This window comes from Puma concolor, chromosome A2 (genome assembly GCF_028749965.1).
Source record: "Puma concolor isolate L17-30 chromosome A2, mPumCon1.1.hap2, whole genome shotgun sequence".
NCBI classification, from domain to species: Eukaryota; Metazoa; Chordata; class Mammalia; order Carnivora; family Felidae; genus Puma; species Puma concolor.
Window position 1 is genome coordinate 6,131,691 of NC_141668.1, and position 16,007 is coordinate 6,147,697.

The 16,007-nt window shown below is 62.5% G+C and overlaps 1 protein-coding gene across 5 annotated transcripts in view; it reads right to left on the reverse strand.

Moving 5' to 3' along the window:
- AGAP3 (ArfGAP with GTPase domain, ankyrin repeat and PH domain 3) overlaps window positions 1-16,007 on the reverse strand; it is a 54,951-nt gene that overhangs the window by 4,092 nt on the left and 34,852 nt on the right. For 3 of the 5 annotated variants that reach the window (XM_086686263.1, XM_086686268.1, XM_086686254.1), the window contains exons 10-13: window positions 12,277-12,381; window positions 5,815-5,983; window positions 1,999-2,112; window positions 91-228 (exon numbers count right to left, since the gene is read on the reverse strand). In XM_086686263.1, the coding sequence (XP_086542389.1) occupies window positions 91-228; window positions 1,999-2,112; window positions 5,815-5,983; window positions 12,277-12,381 (526 nt within the window). The remainder of the gene's footprint in view (window positions 1-90; window positions 229-1,998; window positions 2,113-5,814; window positions 5,984-12,276; window positions 12,382-16,007) is intronic. The other 2 variants (XM_086686273.1, XM_086686246.1) reach the window with 1 other exon arrangement.

Below are 16,007 nucleotides of genomic sequence, written 5' to 3' on the forward strand. Positions count from 1 at the left end.
CATGTTAAGAATGGTGTTGCTTTTAGGGTACTGTCCCCAAATCCCACAGCCCACCTCCTGTGCCCCAGTTTCCCTCTAGGTCCCCCTAACCTTCAGCAGCACCGCTGGGGCCGTCTGGTCGGGGGGTCCCGGTGCTCTTTTTCCGCCGGTGCTTCTTCCGGTTGGAGTGGGGAGATGGGGGAGGCTCCAGCTTGGGGCTGGAACTGAGCACCTCAGCTGGGCCACTGGCTGGTGAGGGGAGAGTTGGAGAAGTGTGGGAAGAGGGAGGGAGGGGGGTGCGCAGAGCGCGAGACCTGCCTCGTCTCGAGCTCCACCCTGAACTGCAGCTGGACCACCCTGGGAGAGCCCCGGGGAGGGGGCTGCCGGCCGGTCCCAATCCCAGAGCTTCCCCAGCCTTGAAGGAGAAGAAGGTGAAGGGAGAAGAGTGTGGGGAACTCGGATTAAAGGCAAGGCGGCATCGTCGTCGGCTAGGGCAGGGCTGGCTAGGGCTTTGGCAGCCCGGAGGGGTGGAAGGCGGCCCAGGGAACTCACAGGGAGCTGAAGCCCCAGCAGCTCCGCACCAAATTTATCCTCAATCACACTCCCCGCTCCTCACAATTAATAGCAGAATTAGAAACAATCAGGGAGCTGCCTAATTACTGTCAATTAGAGCGCGCTAATCAAGCTCCCGTCTCCCACACCCCGCCCGGCGCTCGCCACTAAATGTCAAACTTCATTAGAGGCAGACACGCTCCCTCCCTCCCTGCCTTCCTCCTTCCAGACTCAACAGAGGGGCCCCAGGCCGTCAGGACAGTGACTCTGGGAAGCGCCCTCAGCTCCCCGTCTCCAACCCTCCGTGGTCACTGCCCCCAGGGGCGCTTGCACTTGGAGCAGGAGGTGGGGGAGATCCCCTGTGCTGTGAGCACCCAGTTCTTTCCTGCCGTCAGAGCTCAGACGGGGGTTAGGGGGTTAGTGCTTCGAGGGGGATGGGAGCCCGTGAGGGGCTCCTGGGAGGCACGTGGGGAAAAGAGTTGATGGGCCTTGGGCCAGCCAGGCACTGCTGCCCCGCCTGAGGCAAAGTGGGAGGAACAGCTTTGCCTGGGCTTCTGAGGGGACAGGGAACACCCTGGACTGTCCTGCTTCCCTCACACCCTTACCTGGGAAAGGAGGGCAGCCCTGTGCCCATTTCCCTTTCAATCTGCAGAACTGCTGAGCTGTGACCGGAGGGTTAGGATACGGGTGAGAGAAATTGGGGGAGGAAAGGGGGGAAGGGCAGTGTGTGTGTGTGTGTGTGTGTGTGTGTGTGTGTGTGTGTGTGTGTGGTGGTGCTCACTGAAGAGGCAGGGAGAAGAAATAAAGGGAAGGGAGAGTCGGGATGTGAGCAAGGCACAAAAATGGACAAATGGGGAAGAAAAGGAAGGCAGGCAGAAGGCGGGTGGGATGGCAGAGAGAAGGCCGACTTTCTGACCAGCTACACGGGATGGGGCCTCGGCCTGTCCAGCAGCAGGCCTGGGAAAACTGTCCGGATCCTGGATCCTACCTCTAGGAACCCCCTTCTCCGCAGTAGGAGAGTTGCCGCCTTCCAATCGCGTTCAAAGCCCCCAGCCTCCGACCTCCCTACTCCGCCGCTTCCCTGTCTCCCCCCCCCCCCCCCCCCCCCCCCCCCCGCGGTGAGGCTGATGAGCTGGCTGCGCAGGGGGCTGATGGGGATGCGGGAGGCGCCACCGGCGCTGCCTGGGGACAGCGGTGGGTGGGCAGACAAGCCGCAGAGGGAAGGTCTCCGGCACCAGCCAGCCACAGGCAGGGCCCGGGGGCAGCAAAGGGGTAGACGGGCACGAAGCGGCCTTTGGTTGCTGGAGAAGGCAAGGGCTACGGCGTTTCTCAGACCACCCAGCGCTGGCCCCGCAGCGCTCTGCCGGGCCCCTCCCCTTGGCCTGGGCACCATCCCAACACAGCCTCCCAGGCTGCGGACGCTGCCTGGCTGCCCTCCTCTGTGTCGCTGAACAGGGTCCTGCGTACCTGGGGGCAGGGCATCACTCCACTGGTCGGCGCTGGAAACGGAGCAGGAGCGCTGGTGCAGCCCCTCAGGGCGAGGGCCAGCCCAGGCCGGGCTGCTGGCCGTGTAGGGGGCACCTGGGGGTGGGGGGGGGGGAAGGGTCAGACTGGGAAGGGAGGCTGGGGAAGGGGCACACAGACTTTCCTGAAACTAGGGCTAAGGGCAGAACGTGCGAAATTCTAGCAGAATGTTGACCGTAAATGAGGGCTTTGCCAGGTACCGGGCCAGGCGTGCTGGAGACCCAGAGGCCTCACCCGGGCCCTCCACAGCTCGGGAGGCAGCTGGTCCCACGTTTCACACCCCTCTCCATGAGGAGCACGTCCGCCCCTGCCCGCTTCCTGTAGCCGGAAGAGCGGGGCACGGGGTCCCCACACCCCCATGACCACGGTGCTCCTCGCCTGGCCACCGTCCCCGGCCCCCTTCCCCTCCTGACCGGGCCCCTGCACCCTGCATTCTAGTCCACACATGCCATTTGCTTTGCCTCAGCTTTGGTGCCATTCCGACGAGAAATAAGTGTATCAAATTCAAGTAATTATGTCTAATTAGTATTAGTAATTATCCTGTTGGGCTGGAGAAAATTAATCTTTCGTTTCCCATCAGGGAGGAATGGCAGAGCCAAGGGGAACCAAAGGCTCAGGAGTCCAAGGCCAGGGCAGGAGGGCCTCGCATGCCCTCACAACTCCCGCCGGACTCCCTCGGCGCGGAGTCCCTCAAAGAGAGCCCGCGGGGACAGCCACGGGGCCTCCGCTGCCCTCTCACCTCAGGCCACCTAAGCATGGGGACTGAGGCCAGAGGGCAATGGCGACGGGAAGTCTGAGGACAGGTGGACCACGCCCGAGGTGCTGGAAAAGCAGAGGCGGCCGAGCGCTGGAGGTTAGTAAGGAGGCAGAGACAGGGCCCGGGGCCGGACACGGTGGGAGAGCAAGCATCAAAAGTCAAGGCTTCCACCAGTCCCGGGAACACACGGGCGGAGTTTCTGGAAGCCGAGGGATGGGAAGCTCTGAGCTGAAGCCACTAGAAGGTAAAGAAACAGGCCAGACACCCCTCGTGCTCTGGGGACGGTGCGATGCCGAAAGGTGGAAGGCAAGTTTTGTGTTTCTCTTGTATTCGTCGTGACACCCGAGGCAGGACCAGACGCTCAGTAAGTGCCTATTAATATACGTGTGGTGCCAATGCTGCCTGCCGGTCTGCCCCACTCCCCGTCCCCCCCCATCCCCTCGAGGCAACATGCCGGTACTTTCTCTTCACAATCCCGCCCCCCCTGCCACTCTGGGCTGACAGCTCCCTGCAAACGGCCCTTCCCGGGGCACCCTCGCTCCCTGGCAGGAGACCCTCCAGGGCGGCATAGGCAGTTCCTAAATTCTCAGAGACCTCGCTTCCCCCTACCCCTCTCCCGCTCCCATCCCCTCCTGGCTTCCAAATCTTACCCCTGCCTCGTCCCCAGCCCCACCCAAAGACATCACAGGCCCAACTTCCTCCCCGAGCCCCCCAACTCAAAACCCCCCGAGGGAGGGAAAGTGCTTTCCCTTTTCTTTGTTAATTCTCCCCTCATTACGCCTGCAATCCCACAATCAGTGTGCACTGTAATTGTCGAATTTGATGCTAATGATTAATGAATTAAACATGGAGCCATCAATTAGTCCTCGGAGGATAATTCTGCATAAAGCAGCGGATAATGTAATTACAGTAACAAAGATAATGAGATGTTAACATCGCCCGGTGAGCGCGAGACATGTGTGAGTGTGCACGAGGTCGGTGTCGGCGTGCGGTGGAGGGGACACAGGCTTGGGTAAATGCCCCGTCTGTGTGTTCTGGGGACGCCGGTGCTCGTGGGTGCCGGGAATCGTGCGGGTGAGCGTGCCGTGTCTCTCTCGTCCAGGCGCACCCCTCCCCAGGGGAAGCCTATCAGGGCCCAGGAATGTGACAGGACAGGGGGTCCCACTGTTTCCCTTTGAGGAAGCCGCCCAGCTTTCCCCTGGCTACCTGACTTCAAGGAAAGGCTCCCCCCCTAGAGTCCTGACACTTCCTCATCCTCTGGTATGACAGGAGAACGACCCCCCCCCCCTCCCCGCCCAGCCCGATGAGAGGCTGCCCCGCATGGCCTCCGTGCAGCTCCGGAGCGCTTAGGGCCCTGGCTGATCCCCAGCCCTCCTTGCCCCTGCAGGCCAGCGATTTCCCAGCAGCCCTCACTTGGCTCTCCGGGCAGAGCACGTGGCCCGCCGTTTCTGCCATTCAACCCTTCCCCTAGTGCACCCCTCCAGGGGGCTCTCGGCACCCCACCGTGATGCTCACCCATCCTCCCTCCCTTCCTTCCCTTAGTCTACTAGAGCTCCCCCTCTGCACGGTCAAGGGCTTCTGTCCAAGCTCGGGGTGGCTTGGGGAAGCGTGGCTTTTCGAGTCAGGCACGGTTAGGTTCAAACCGCAGCTCTACCACTTACTGTGGGATTTTACAGGCAAGTTTTCTTAAGCTCGCCGAGCCTTCTGTTTCCTCATCCGCAAAGCGGGGAGGATGACCTCCACTTCCCAGGGCTGCGAAACCGCGGCCCGACAGAGTAGAGCTGCCGCGCTCGGCACCTGTCGATCGGCAGGTGGCAGTCCCTCCAGCCTGGTCAGCGGGGACTGAACAAATGCCACGGGGCGGGGGTGCCACGTGCCCACTTGCCCCAAACAAGGAGGACACGCAGGAGGCCACGGTCTGACCTCTGAACCCGGAGTCGCTCCTGCGGGCCTATCGGCATCCCGAGGGGGGCGGTTCTACGGGGTCTGTTTCGTCCGACTCCAGGGACTTAGTACCCACCCCTCCGTCCACTGAATGCCCGCGGCGGCCTAGTGCTGTGATGCAGAAGCACCCCCTGGTCTCCCTGCCCTCTGGGGAACAGCACACCTGTGCCACTAAGAGCCACCCCCGGGACAGGGGCACCTCGCAGCAACTGGGAGGGCGGGAGAGTGTCGTGAGCAGCTGTTTCTGGGTCCAAGGACAAGGAGAGCCAATCATCTAGGGCAACAGCAGGGCCCAGAAGCCAAGGTGGATCTGGGGCAAGGGGACTCGGTGCGGGCGGGACAGCAGTGTGGCTTAGGAGCCACAGAGGCCTCGGGAGGCACAGAGAGCCGGAGACAGAGAGGAACGTAAGCATCCTTCACCTGAACTCAGGGTACCATCTGGAAAGGTAAGAACCGGTCAAGGAAAAGCCGCCACGCCCCAAGTCCACACTCTCAGGCTCTAGTCCTTCTTCCCGCACCGCCAGACACACGGCAGAGTCGGCGCGGCTTTTAGCTTCCCTCTAAACTCCGTCCTCTCTGAGCAAAGACCCTACCTCTCACTGCAGCCCCACAGGCGTTTCCCCGGGGCACCCCAGGGAGCTCTGCCCCCGTCCACCTCCCTCCCCACCCACACGACACGCATGCCAGAGGTCCCACCGTCGCCAGCCTTGGCTCCAGACGAGGCCACATGGTCCCAGGACCCCTGACAGCACCTGTCGGCAGGAGGCTGTCGGGCCCTATGCTCCATCTGCAAACCACCCGCCGGGCTGTATGCCGGCTGCTACCCCTGCCACCTCCGTGAGGGCAGCGTTTTGGCAAATGCGTTTGGCCGAGCCGATCCTGAAGCATAACCCTGGGTGGCAGGCATGTCTGGAGCCCTTAGGACCCAGGCTGCGAAACAGGCCCCATAGCCGCCTACCTTTTTAGGCCTCCATCGCCACACTCTCCACTCTTCTAGAGAAAGGAAGCAATGCTCTCCACGTGCCCGCCAACCCCCCTCACCTTGGCAGCCACCTCACCTGTGCCCCCGCCCAGCTGCGTGTTACTCCGCTCCAAGGCCAGCCCGTTGGCCCGGGGGCTGGTGCCTGGGGCTGTGGCAGGCGTGGCTCGGGGCAGGCGCTTCCCTGGCACTTTCACTGTCGTCCGCAGCAGGTCGATCTCCTTGCCGTGGATGTTCTGCATGTAATCCTAAGGGCCACGTGGACAAAACAGACAAAGATTCATTAGGACGGGTCACTCCTCGGCAGCACTTGGTCTCTGACGCTGACCCACCAACTCACAGGTCTTGCCCGCGCCGGAGGACACAGAAAGAGAGAGGAGAAAGCCCAAGTTCTAGAAAGCAGGACCGGGAAGCCCACCGATCTCCACCTCTGGACGACACCCGAGCGCAGCTCTGGGGGGACTCAGCCAGGAGCGGGGCAGCATCCAGGGGGAAAGAAGGGCGTGGAGCAAGAGCTGAGGCACAGGGCTCCTCGAGGAAAGACAGCTCAGGAGGCAACGCAAATGAGGCCAAACACCGGACCAAGGCGGAATTTAGGAAGAGAAGGCCCACGTGGCCAGGAGAGGAACCGACAAACTCCCCAGGACACAGACGACTGGGTTGCTCCAGGCTCTGGGTGGCCAGCCACCGAGTACTTGGGCCCTGTTTCCAGAAGCTTCCGCCACCCCTGGGGCCCAGGGAACTTTCAGAGCCTCGAACAGTCCCTCACTCCTTACAACAGTGCCTGACAATAAATGTTTGTGAGCAGTCAAAAAGAAGCCTTTGATTCTTTTTGCCATTGTTAGGAATACAGAGACAGGTCCACGGTTTCACGGGTACCAGCGAAATAACAGTAACTTGTCACCACCTCACCTGCCCACTCATACGCCCCGCTATTCCCTGCACTCTGGCCACAGCTTATATTTCCTGTATTTTCACAATGACATAGGAGGGGGTGTTACCAGGCCACTTTACAGTTGAAGAAACGGCTCACGAAGGTTAATCTGCCCAAGGTCACATGATCAGAAGGCGGCAGAACCAGACTCGGGCCCCGCCTTTGCAGATTCCCAAGGCAGTGCACTGAAGGCAGACCTCCGCGGCCCAGGAACTCCCCCCGACTTCAAGTCAGCACCCAAGGGGCCCCAGAAGGGGAGGAGTGGGGAGCAACCAGCGAGTGAGAGCCGCTCCTTGCCCCCACCCATTCCCACCGTATGGCCACTGGCCTAAGAGTCCCGCGGTGGAGCCACAACCCGGGGGCCACAGGGCAGAGCCCGGCCCCTGGCCTCTAGCTTCCTGCTTTAGACCCGAGCCTGGCCGGACCCGAGCTCTGCCCACTGCTTCTGGTCTCTCCTTCCAGACGGCCGACTCCCACTTCCTCGCTGCTGTCACCGGCAAGGCAAGGTCTGCAGGAGGTCCCAGCCTCACGTCCCCGGTGAAATGTGGCCAAAAAAACTCCTTCCAGGGAACAGGATCAGGCCGGTGGTGCCAGCTGGAGCTTTGATGGGATCCCACCGATCAGACTCCAACCTGCTCTTCTCCCCTCAGGAGCACCCTGGGGGGGCTTGGTACACAGAGTTTCCCTGAGACACGGTCCCCCTGTGGTTACAGCCCCCAGCCCCTCGTACCTTCACCCGCTCTGGGACTTCAGACTTTCTGTCACCTGGCGGCTCTCCTGCCTTCTCACCCGTTAGCTTCGGGGAAAAGGGACCGTGTCCTCAGTTTTTTTTTTTTTTTTCTAATGTTTATTTTTTGAGAGACAGAGACAACATGAGCTGGGGAGGGGACAGAGAGAGAGGGGAAGCCACAGATTCCGAAGCAGGTTCCGAGCTGTCAGCACAGAGCCCGACATGGGGCTCGAACTCATGAACCACGAGATCGTGACCTGAGCTGAAGTCGGAGGCTCAAGCGACTAAGCACCCCCAGGTGCCCCCGGTGTCCTCTGTTTTAAAGCGCAGGAGGGGAATGCTACCTTTTGGGAGACAAGGAAAAGGCAGGGGCTGACCAGGGGCTCGCAGCAGCCCCTGCTCTGGGAACAACCAAGACGTCGAGCGGAAAGCAGTCACGTGGCCCCAAGGAATCAAGAGAACGTGCGAGTTTCCAGTTAGGAGGAGGGGCAAGAGAAAGGAAAGGGTGCCTGATACCAGGCTCCCGCCTCAGGCTGCACCTCACTTCCGAGGTGGGTCATCAGGGCAGGGGACCCCTGAGGGCCGTGGGAAGGAGGGGCGCCGCTGAGGCGAGCACCGTGGCCTCACCAGCGGCCGTGAGGCCCGGCCGGGCCTGTAGAGGTCTTCTGTTCTCCATGAAGCTCGGACACCTTCACAGGCACACGGCCCTTCAGAAGGACAGAGGGGCCTCGTCAGGCACAGAGGAAGAGCGCCCCCCTGCTCCCCCCCGTGTGACCAGGGAGGAGCTCACTTCCGCGCAGCTCTGGGCTGCGTGCACCCCCTCCGGCCACCACCTGGTCCCCCATTAGGAACAGCGCCCGGTGCCCGGCCCCCCCGGCTCCCAGGGGGTCGGCTTCAGGTCTCAGAACCACAGGACGACACTAGAGAAGTCAGGAGGAGCAGTCTTCACTCACGGGGGGACCCCTGTGACAACCTCTCACCCCCAGGGTTCTCTGTCACCAGCGCTGAGCCATGCCACGGTGGCTGGGAGAGACAAACCCAGGAGCCCCTTTCCTGTCCCCCGCCCCGTGTCCCTTCTATGCTTCCACTTTTCAGCAAACTCAGCACGCCCATCCGGCCACGCTGGCCCTCAGCTCTTGCTTTCAGCCCAGAGCCCAGCATCGGCCCGTCTCGAGCCCTCCTTGGTGGGAGCCCAGCGTCCACTCGGCTTCTGCACGCACCCGTCGCGGGTCCCCGCACAGAGTCTCACATCTCGGATTGGCTGCTCCAGACAACTGTCAACAGCTGGCTGGGCCGAAGACGCAGCTGCGGTCCCCCTCTTGGGGGAGGGGCTCGGGCTGCTCTAGTTCACAAGGAGGTCACAGCAGCTGCAACAGTTTTCAGGCCCCACGACGGCCCTGGGACGCCCAGGCTGGGACGTGGGACAATCGGACCCCATGCCGAGGACAGAAGCTGCACGGAGGGACTCTGTTCTGGGCCCAGGGGCCAGAGACCAGCCTGAGGGGCCCGGCCCCCCCGCGGGCTCCCTGGCCACACCAGGGGGCGTGGCTAGTGGCAGGGCAGGCCTGCAGCCTCGCGCTGCACTGTGCTCCGCTCCGCTCTGGGACGGGGACCACGGGGACCGCGCTAGGAGACTAGGAGAGGGAGGCCCAGCCCAAGGACAGTGTGGTAAGGAGCAGCAGCAGGGACAGGGACACGAGGGGCAGAGCAACAGCGTTTCCCTCCGTCAGCAGAACGGGGAGCTCGGCGGTGGCGGTGGCAGCGGCTGCTCAGGAGAGCGGTCACCACGGCTGCCTTTATTACCCACCATCAAACAGCAATTTCTTCCCCAGCCTCCTCGCTAATTACCCAGCCAGCGTTCTCATCTCGTTTTATTACTGGAATTAACAACGAGTTCAGAGCGTGGAAAGCTATTAAGATGTGTGATTAAGCCACATTCAATTAGTTTCTACAAACAATTTAATTGATGTTGCAGATAGAATTAACAGAAGGTGATTGTGTGAATGGCTCCGCTGGCTGCAAAATGGGGGAGGCTGTGGCGGGCTCTCTTGGGCCAGGCAAGGATCGGGCGTAAGGCTTGAGGCCTGCCCACCAGCCCTTCCTCTGTACGCCCTTCCAGTCCCTCCAGCCCCACTGGCCTCCGTCGGCAGGTGAGTCACCGGTACGGCCGCCCTCTGGTCCCTGAGACGGCAGCACCCTAGGCCCAGAGTAGTGCGCGTCCCTCTGGGGTTACCGGAAGGCCCCTCGGCCGCACGGCGCCCGAACAGGAGGGAACCTCCCGGGAGACAGGCCGCCCTCGGCACGGGGATGGCGGTCAACTAAGACGCTTGCTCAGGTTGGGAAACACGGCAAAGGGGAGACGGAGGCAGGTAAGCCAGCAACACTTGAGAGCTGCAACCGAGGAAGGAAAGCAAGAAGCGAGGGGGGTGGACGGAGCGGGCGGCCTTAGCCAGGAGGAGACGCAAACTCTGGTCACGCAGCGGCACGTGATGACCCCTGATTTGGTCTTCACTCCGGCTTCCGTTTTGAACCCCAATTCGTATCTGCTGAGTGAGAAAAGCAGCGCCCACAGGGCAGGGATGCTGCCATCTGCACAGCCCAGTCCCCCCCCGGATGCTGGCGTGGGAGGAAGACATAGGTTTTGATCCCAGAGTCAATGGATGAAGAGCGGACACAGAGCCTGCGCTCTCAGAGGAGCCTTTCACTCAACCTCTCCACGAGGTCCCATGGCCCAGAGAACAAGAGGCCAGCAGGGCCGCCTGCCTCTTAGACTCACCTTGCAGGAAAGCAAGGAAGGGGCTGGAAGCCCCTGCCACCCACATCCCGTCCCAGGCCCCTGAACACACCAAGAAGCACAGAGCTCAACAGGCGAGGCGCTGGAAGGGACTCGGAGAAGCTCAGGCACCCATCCTGGCCCAGGCAGGCCCATGGGTTCCCTCCACCCTTCCTGACAACAGTCTAGGCAACACTTGCCCGGACGTTAACTCTCCGAGAACTTTCTCAGCCAGCCCCGAAGAGAGTTGCTCTCGGCACATGCAGAAAATTCCGGGTGATGCTCCGAGTCAAAGTCATGGGTCCTCGTATTAGCTCAGCCAGTGGCTGGGTGACCGATGACGATCCAGCCAGCCCCGCCAAGCTTCTGCTCTCTAATTGATTGAGTGTAAAACCAGAGTTCTCGCGAGCCTTTACCTTCCCTTCCTAAACCCAAACCAAACACAGCACCCCACACATTCCTTCGTGTCCCGGGACCCCTCTACGGTCCCCCTCCCCCTCTCCGGGCTTCCTCCATTATCTGAGACATGGGGACAGGCTAAGGAGGCGGCACAAAGCAGAAAGAACAGGTAAGGGTGCACGGAGGGGAACGCCAAGGCCACCCCCACACGGAGCAGGGAGGGGCGTAGGGGGGACTAGGATGCTTCGGAGAGGCTAGCTCCCAGCTCCACTGGCAAGACGCCGCCTGAGGAGAGCGAGTCCATCTTGCCTGGGGGCCGGGGCGGCCGGGGTGAAAATACAAGCAGCTGGGAGTTAGGAGGAGCTAGGCCGGCCTAGGATCGGGCCTGGCTGGGAAATGCCACGGCTCTGCTGTCTCTGTGCTACAGAGCCCTGTACCTGCAGGAGGCCCCGTGACTTTCTAGGACACCTGTGTCGCGCTGCCTCGCACGGGCTCAGCGGCAGGACCGGGTCTGCGTACAAGGCGGCCGCTGGAGTAGGGGAGGGGATGGTGCTGAGGGGCCTCTACCAAGTCCCCAAGGCCACCTGGTGTGGCCCGTCCTCAACCCCCCAGTCTCCTGAGGCCGGCTCCCACCCTGTGGAGGATGAGACGCTAGGAGGAAACGCTAAGTAGCGGCGTCCCCCGAGTTAAGGGGAACAGTTAGTGCCCGAGGAATCGGATACGGAGAAACCCAGGAGGGCGAGGCCGGGCTCCGGCCTGACGGGAAGCAGACCGCCCGCCCGCTCTTCCCGAGCCAGGCCTTCGCGCGTTATCGTGCCTGGGCGGTGCCCTCGGGACCGGGTTACGGCCAGAACCGCGCATCCCCGGCGCCTCTTGGGTCGGGCCTCCCCGACACCTTGTGCAGGTTCAGAGGCAGCCAAGGGACCCTCGGAGGCAGGCCCTGGGCTCCTGGGCCGGGGGTGGGGCCGGCCCGCGTGCTGTGCTTGAGGGGGTTCACGGGAGAACTCATTAGCCCCACAGTGGGGCGGTGACAGAGATGGATTCTGGTGACAGCTGTGTGCTGGAGCCACGCGGCGAGGGGAGGCGGGAGGCGGGAAGGGTGGGAGAGCTGCCACGGGGGCCACTCTACAGTCACCGCCCCGCCCCCTCACCGGGGCACAGGCCACCCCCACCCCCGACCCCTCCACCCGCCATCATCGCCACCCCCACGCTCCCTTTCCCCGACAGGACGCGTGCCATTCTCCGCAGGCCCGGCCCAACTGCCCCCCGGCTCTCCATCACCCCAGGCCCGGGAACCCAGGGCCTCCCGTGCTCGCGTGGCTCCCCAAGAGACAACTGGGCGGTGACACCAGCATCCCCAGCTTGAGCAATTCCAGGTAAGTGGGGCCCAATCCCGCTGTCTCCACAAGCGGGGGCCAGGACGCGGGGCCCGACCGCACACAGCAGCCTCGCCTAGAGGCAGCCATCCCCGGGGGGCGAGTCTCCTCCCAAGGGCGCAGCCACAAGTCAGACTTTAGAATGAAGGGCTCGGCCCCGGCCTCGGTCGCACAGGCGGTGTGGTTCCCAAGCCGCCAAAGTGAGGCTGTTTCCGAAGGGCAGGTGCCTTTGAACCCACTGAGGCCTGCTTCCCTTCAGTCGTGGAGTCAGCGCCCCCCTCCACTCGGGTCACTCTTCCTCGGGTCCCCAACCCCTCCCCCAGACTCACGTGCAGACTGGGGTGGTAGGTGAGCAGTCCGTTGTCACAGAGTGTCACGTACTTCTTCTTCCACTCCTTGTTCAGGGACTTGCCACTCCGTTTCAGCAGGATGCCCTGAGGACAGAGGCGGGATCAGAGACAGGTGCCAGCCCCGCACGTCGGGGGGGCCCGGAGAAGGTCACGGGGGCACCAGGGAACACCGTCCTCCGTCGCCCGTCCTCCTGGGCCACTGTGCTCCTCTGAGCAGAGAGGCTGTCAAGGACCAGAGCCGACCTGGGGGAAGCCAGTTAGACGGGACCTTCCACGGAACTCGGGCTTCCCTGACGGTTCACCAGCAAGCAGCCTGGGGGCCGCCCCCCTCCCCGGGGTCGTGGGGCCGCGCCAGCAGCAGGAGGCAGGGTTTCAGGTGGCCTCCTGGCAGTGACGCTCCTGCCTGTGTGTCTCCAGGGGTGGGTGAATAGGGCAGAAATCCCCTAACCGCCCCCAGAATGTTCCAGACTCCCCAAGGCGCAGCCCCGGCCACAGAGCTCAGCGACCAAATTTCCCCTGCAAGCCTGTCCGTGTGTTTTGCTCACTGACACACCCTCAGCACCGTGACAGTGCTTGGGACACGGCACACACTCGGTGAACGTCCGGTGGGTGGGTTGAAAGAAGCCAGCTGAGACCATGGCCGCCAGAGATGCTGAAAGGGGAGGACGCCTGCAGAGAACTCCAAGAACGGCCTCCACCTTCCTCTAAGGACAACCCCCGAAGAGGCCCTCACCCGCCTCTGGCTCTCTCCTCGACACGACAGTCATCACAGGAGAAGGAATGGCTGAGGAGAGGAGCAGGGGTCAGGGGAAGGACAGTACCACCAACAGGTCCCGGGGGCAGGTTCTGAGGCCCAGCATCAACCGAAGGCAGGAGGGCCGACAAGAGGCAGTGCCGCCTGGAGATTCCCAGACAAAACTCCAAGGGGACAGCCACCAGGAGGGGGCTCAAGCGGGGAGTCAGGATCAGCAGCGGCCTAGGAGAGCAGGGGAAGCACCCGGAGCCCAACCGCAGTGGGCACCAGAGAGGAGGAGCTCAAAGACGTGGCCCGGATCACAAGGCCTTCTCCATTAGGAATGGAGGGCCCTGCTCTCAGACAAGCAGGAAAACCAGGATTAAGAGATTCGAGTGTGGGGGCGCCTGGGGGCTCAGTTGGTTAAGCGTCCAACTTTGGCTCAGGTCATGATCTCACGGTTCGTGGGTTCGAGCCCCACGTCGGGCTCTGTGCTGACAGCACAAAGCCTGCCTGGCATATTCTCTCTCTCTGTCCCTCCCCTGCTTGCACGTGCTCTCTCATAATAAATAAACATTAAAAAAAAAAGAGAGATTCAAGTATGAGGAAATAGTATCACCTATGGTTCTGGGGCCCAAAGGTAGAGGTTAACCCCAATTCTCTCACACCTCCTCTCTAAGCTCTTCCGGAGAGCAGGCTCAGTCCTAAAGGGAGGAGGTTAGCCAACAGGCGATTGGAATTTCCTGCCCGATCTACCTCCTCATGAGGGACCAAGATGGGGCTGAGAAAGTCTCCCACCTTTCGATACATCCCCACTAGCACTCCTTCCTTTCTCTCTTTCTTCCCGCCGCCCCCAAAAGGCAGATGCCGTTGCGGGGAGATTCAGTTGAGCGTCTGGGGCCATCTGAGGACACACTCTACCACCCGGTCCCCCTCAGCACCAGACACCCTATCCTCACATGGAGCATCTGAAGACGAGTGGTATTAATGGGACCTTCACTGGAGTGGGTGGCTGGAACATTCCGGAAGGCAGTCAGGCCCCTGCCCAGGGGTCCATGAAGGAGCCTCAGTGACCTGCTTCTGGGCGTGGCATCCACCCCCTCACAGCCAGGAACAAGGCAACGGTAAGCTGCTCCCCGTCCCCGGGCTGTGGACAACACCCATGAGAACCAACAGCCAGACTCTGGACAAGGCAGCCCCCAGTCTCACCCGGTGCCCTCAGGAAGCGCTGGGGGGACGGCAGCTCCCCTGCCCCTCCTCTCTCCTTCTTCGACACCTCCTCAGCCTCCAGTGGGAGAGTCCACGTCAGCCTCTGTTCTCAAGTCCTCCCAGGCCCCGCCCTGGCCTCCCTCGCCTGACCCTTCCTCTCCATCATGGCCGAGCCCTTCCCTCCTGGGCCCGGTCCCAGCTCCGGGCCAGGTCGAGGGAAAGGGAAGCCAGACTCCGCTCCCCCTTCTGCCGCCAGCTAGCCCCTAACATCAAACAAGTGACCGCCTGAGCCTCAGTTTCCACAGACAGATAGGGAGAGCAGACTCACGTATGGAGGTTTCCTCCCTCTTCCCAGCCTGGAATCGGGACTCAGGATGCCAAGGAGGGAGGCCCTTTTCTACCCAGAACTCTCTCCCCTCCTTCACCTGGGCCTCGGTCGGGGAGGAGCCACGGACCAGCGCTAATGAGCTCAGTGAGCTCACCGGCAGGGGTGTGGGAGGAGTGCCCGGCCTGATGGAGAAAAGCCGGCCAGGGCCTCAACCTGCCACCCACTCGCGCCTCCAGCCCGCCTCTCACCTGCCAGCCCGGCCCAGACGCAGAGCACGCGGCAAAGGCTGGGCTAGCCGCATAGTGGATAGGCCTGCCTACCCGGCGCCTCCTTCCCTCCCGAATCCTGCCTTCCAAGGAGGGAGACGAGCTACAGGGGTTCCTGCTCCCCTCCCTGGCCGGCCCGGCTGCGCACGGCGGAGCAGGAAGCAATCTGGGGCGGAATGGGCGCGGCGCGGAGGCGCCAGCCCCAGAGGACCCGTTCCGCCGCCGCCTCCCTCCCAGCTCCGCCAGCCGGCTTAATTGCGGAGTCCGGATTGATTGGGAATGCAAATGGCAACTGAAATGCAATCTCCACTCCCAGCAGGAGTGGGGGGGCGGGGAGGGGGAAGGAGTGGAATGGGGAGGAAGGGACCCGAGGGTGGGGAGGGGCCAGAGCGGCCCGGGCGGGCAGCTGGAGGTTGGGGGAAGTCACCCGAGGATGAGCCCCTGGGGCTGGGAAACTAGAGCAGGGAGCACCCCCCCCCCCCAACCCCAGCGCAGGCACACCCTAACCGGCCCAAGAGATCCCGCCGCGGATCGGCGCTCAGGTTCCTTCCTGCAGGGGGTCCCTGAGGCTTAGTGGCCTGTATCGGCCAAGTGGCCTAGTCGACCCCTTAGGCCGGCCAGGGGCTGGGCCTGAACCCCGGGTGCAAGTTCACAGGGCCTCACCCCCACCCCTCAGTTCTCCCCTCCCCTCTCTGTGGGGGATTCAGGGAACAGATACCTTAGCCCGTACCCCCAAACAAGATGGGACCCCAAACAGGACGCAGGCATTTGAGACCACGTTTATCTCAGAGCAAAGGCCCTGGAGAAAGTGTTCTCTTGTATTTATTCAACGTTTGTGTGCGCGAATACACCCTCTCAGAATGCACCCGCCCCCAAAGCAGACAGTGACGGGCCTCCGTGAGACGCATCCACGGCGCCCGGCTCACACCGCCCCCCCCACCGCCCCCAAGGAGGCGGTCGGTCTGCAGAGTCCCAGAGACACGGGATCACATCACCAACAGGTTTGTGGGGTCCGATTCTGCACCCAGACACACACACAGAGACACGTCTCTCTCAGCCACTCCACGTGGCCTCCCCGGAGGTGGCCCCACTAGACTGGTCTCTGCCAGGCCTCAGTGTGACGTTATTTCAGGGGAGGGCAGAGGCATTACGTGACGGGTAGTTCCCTGCCTTC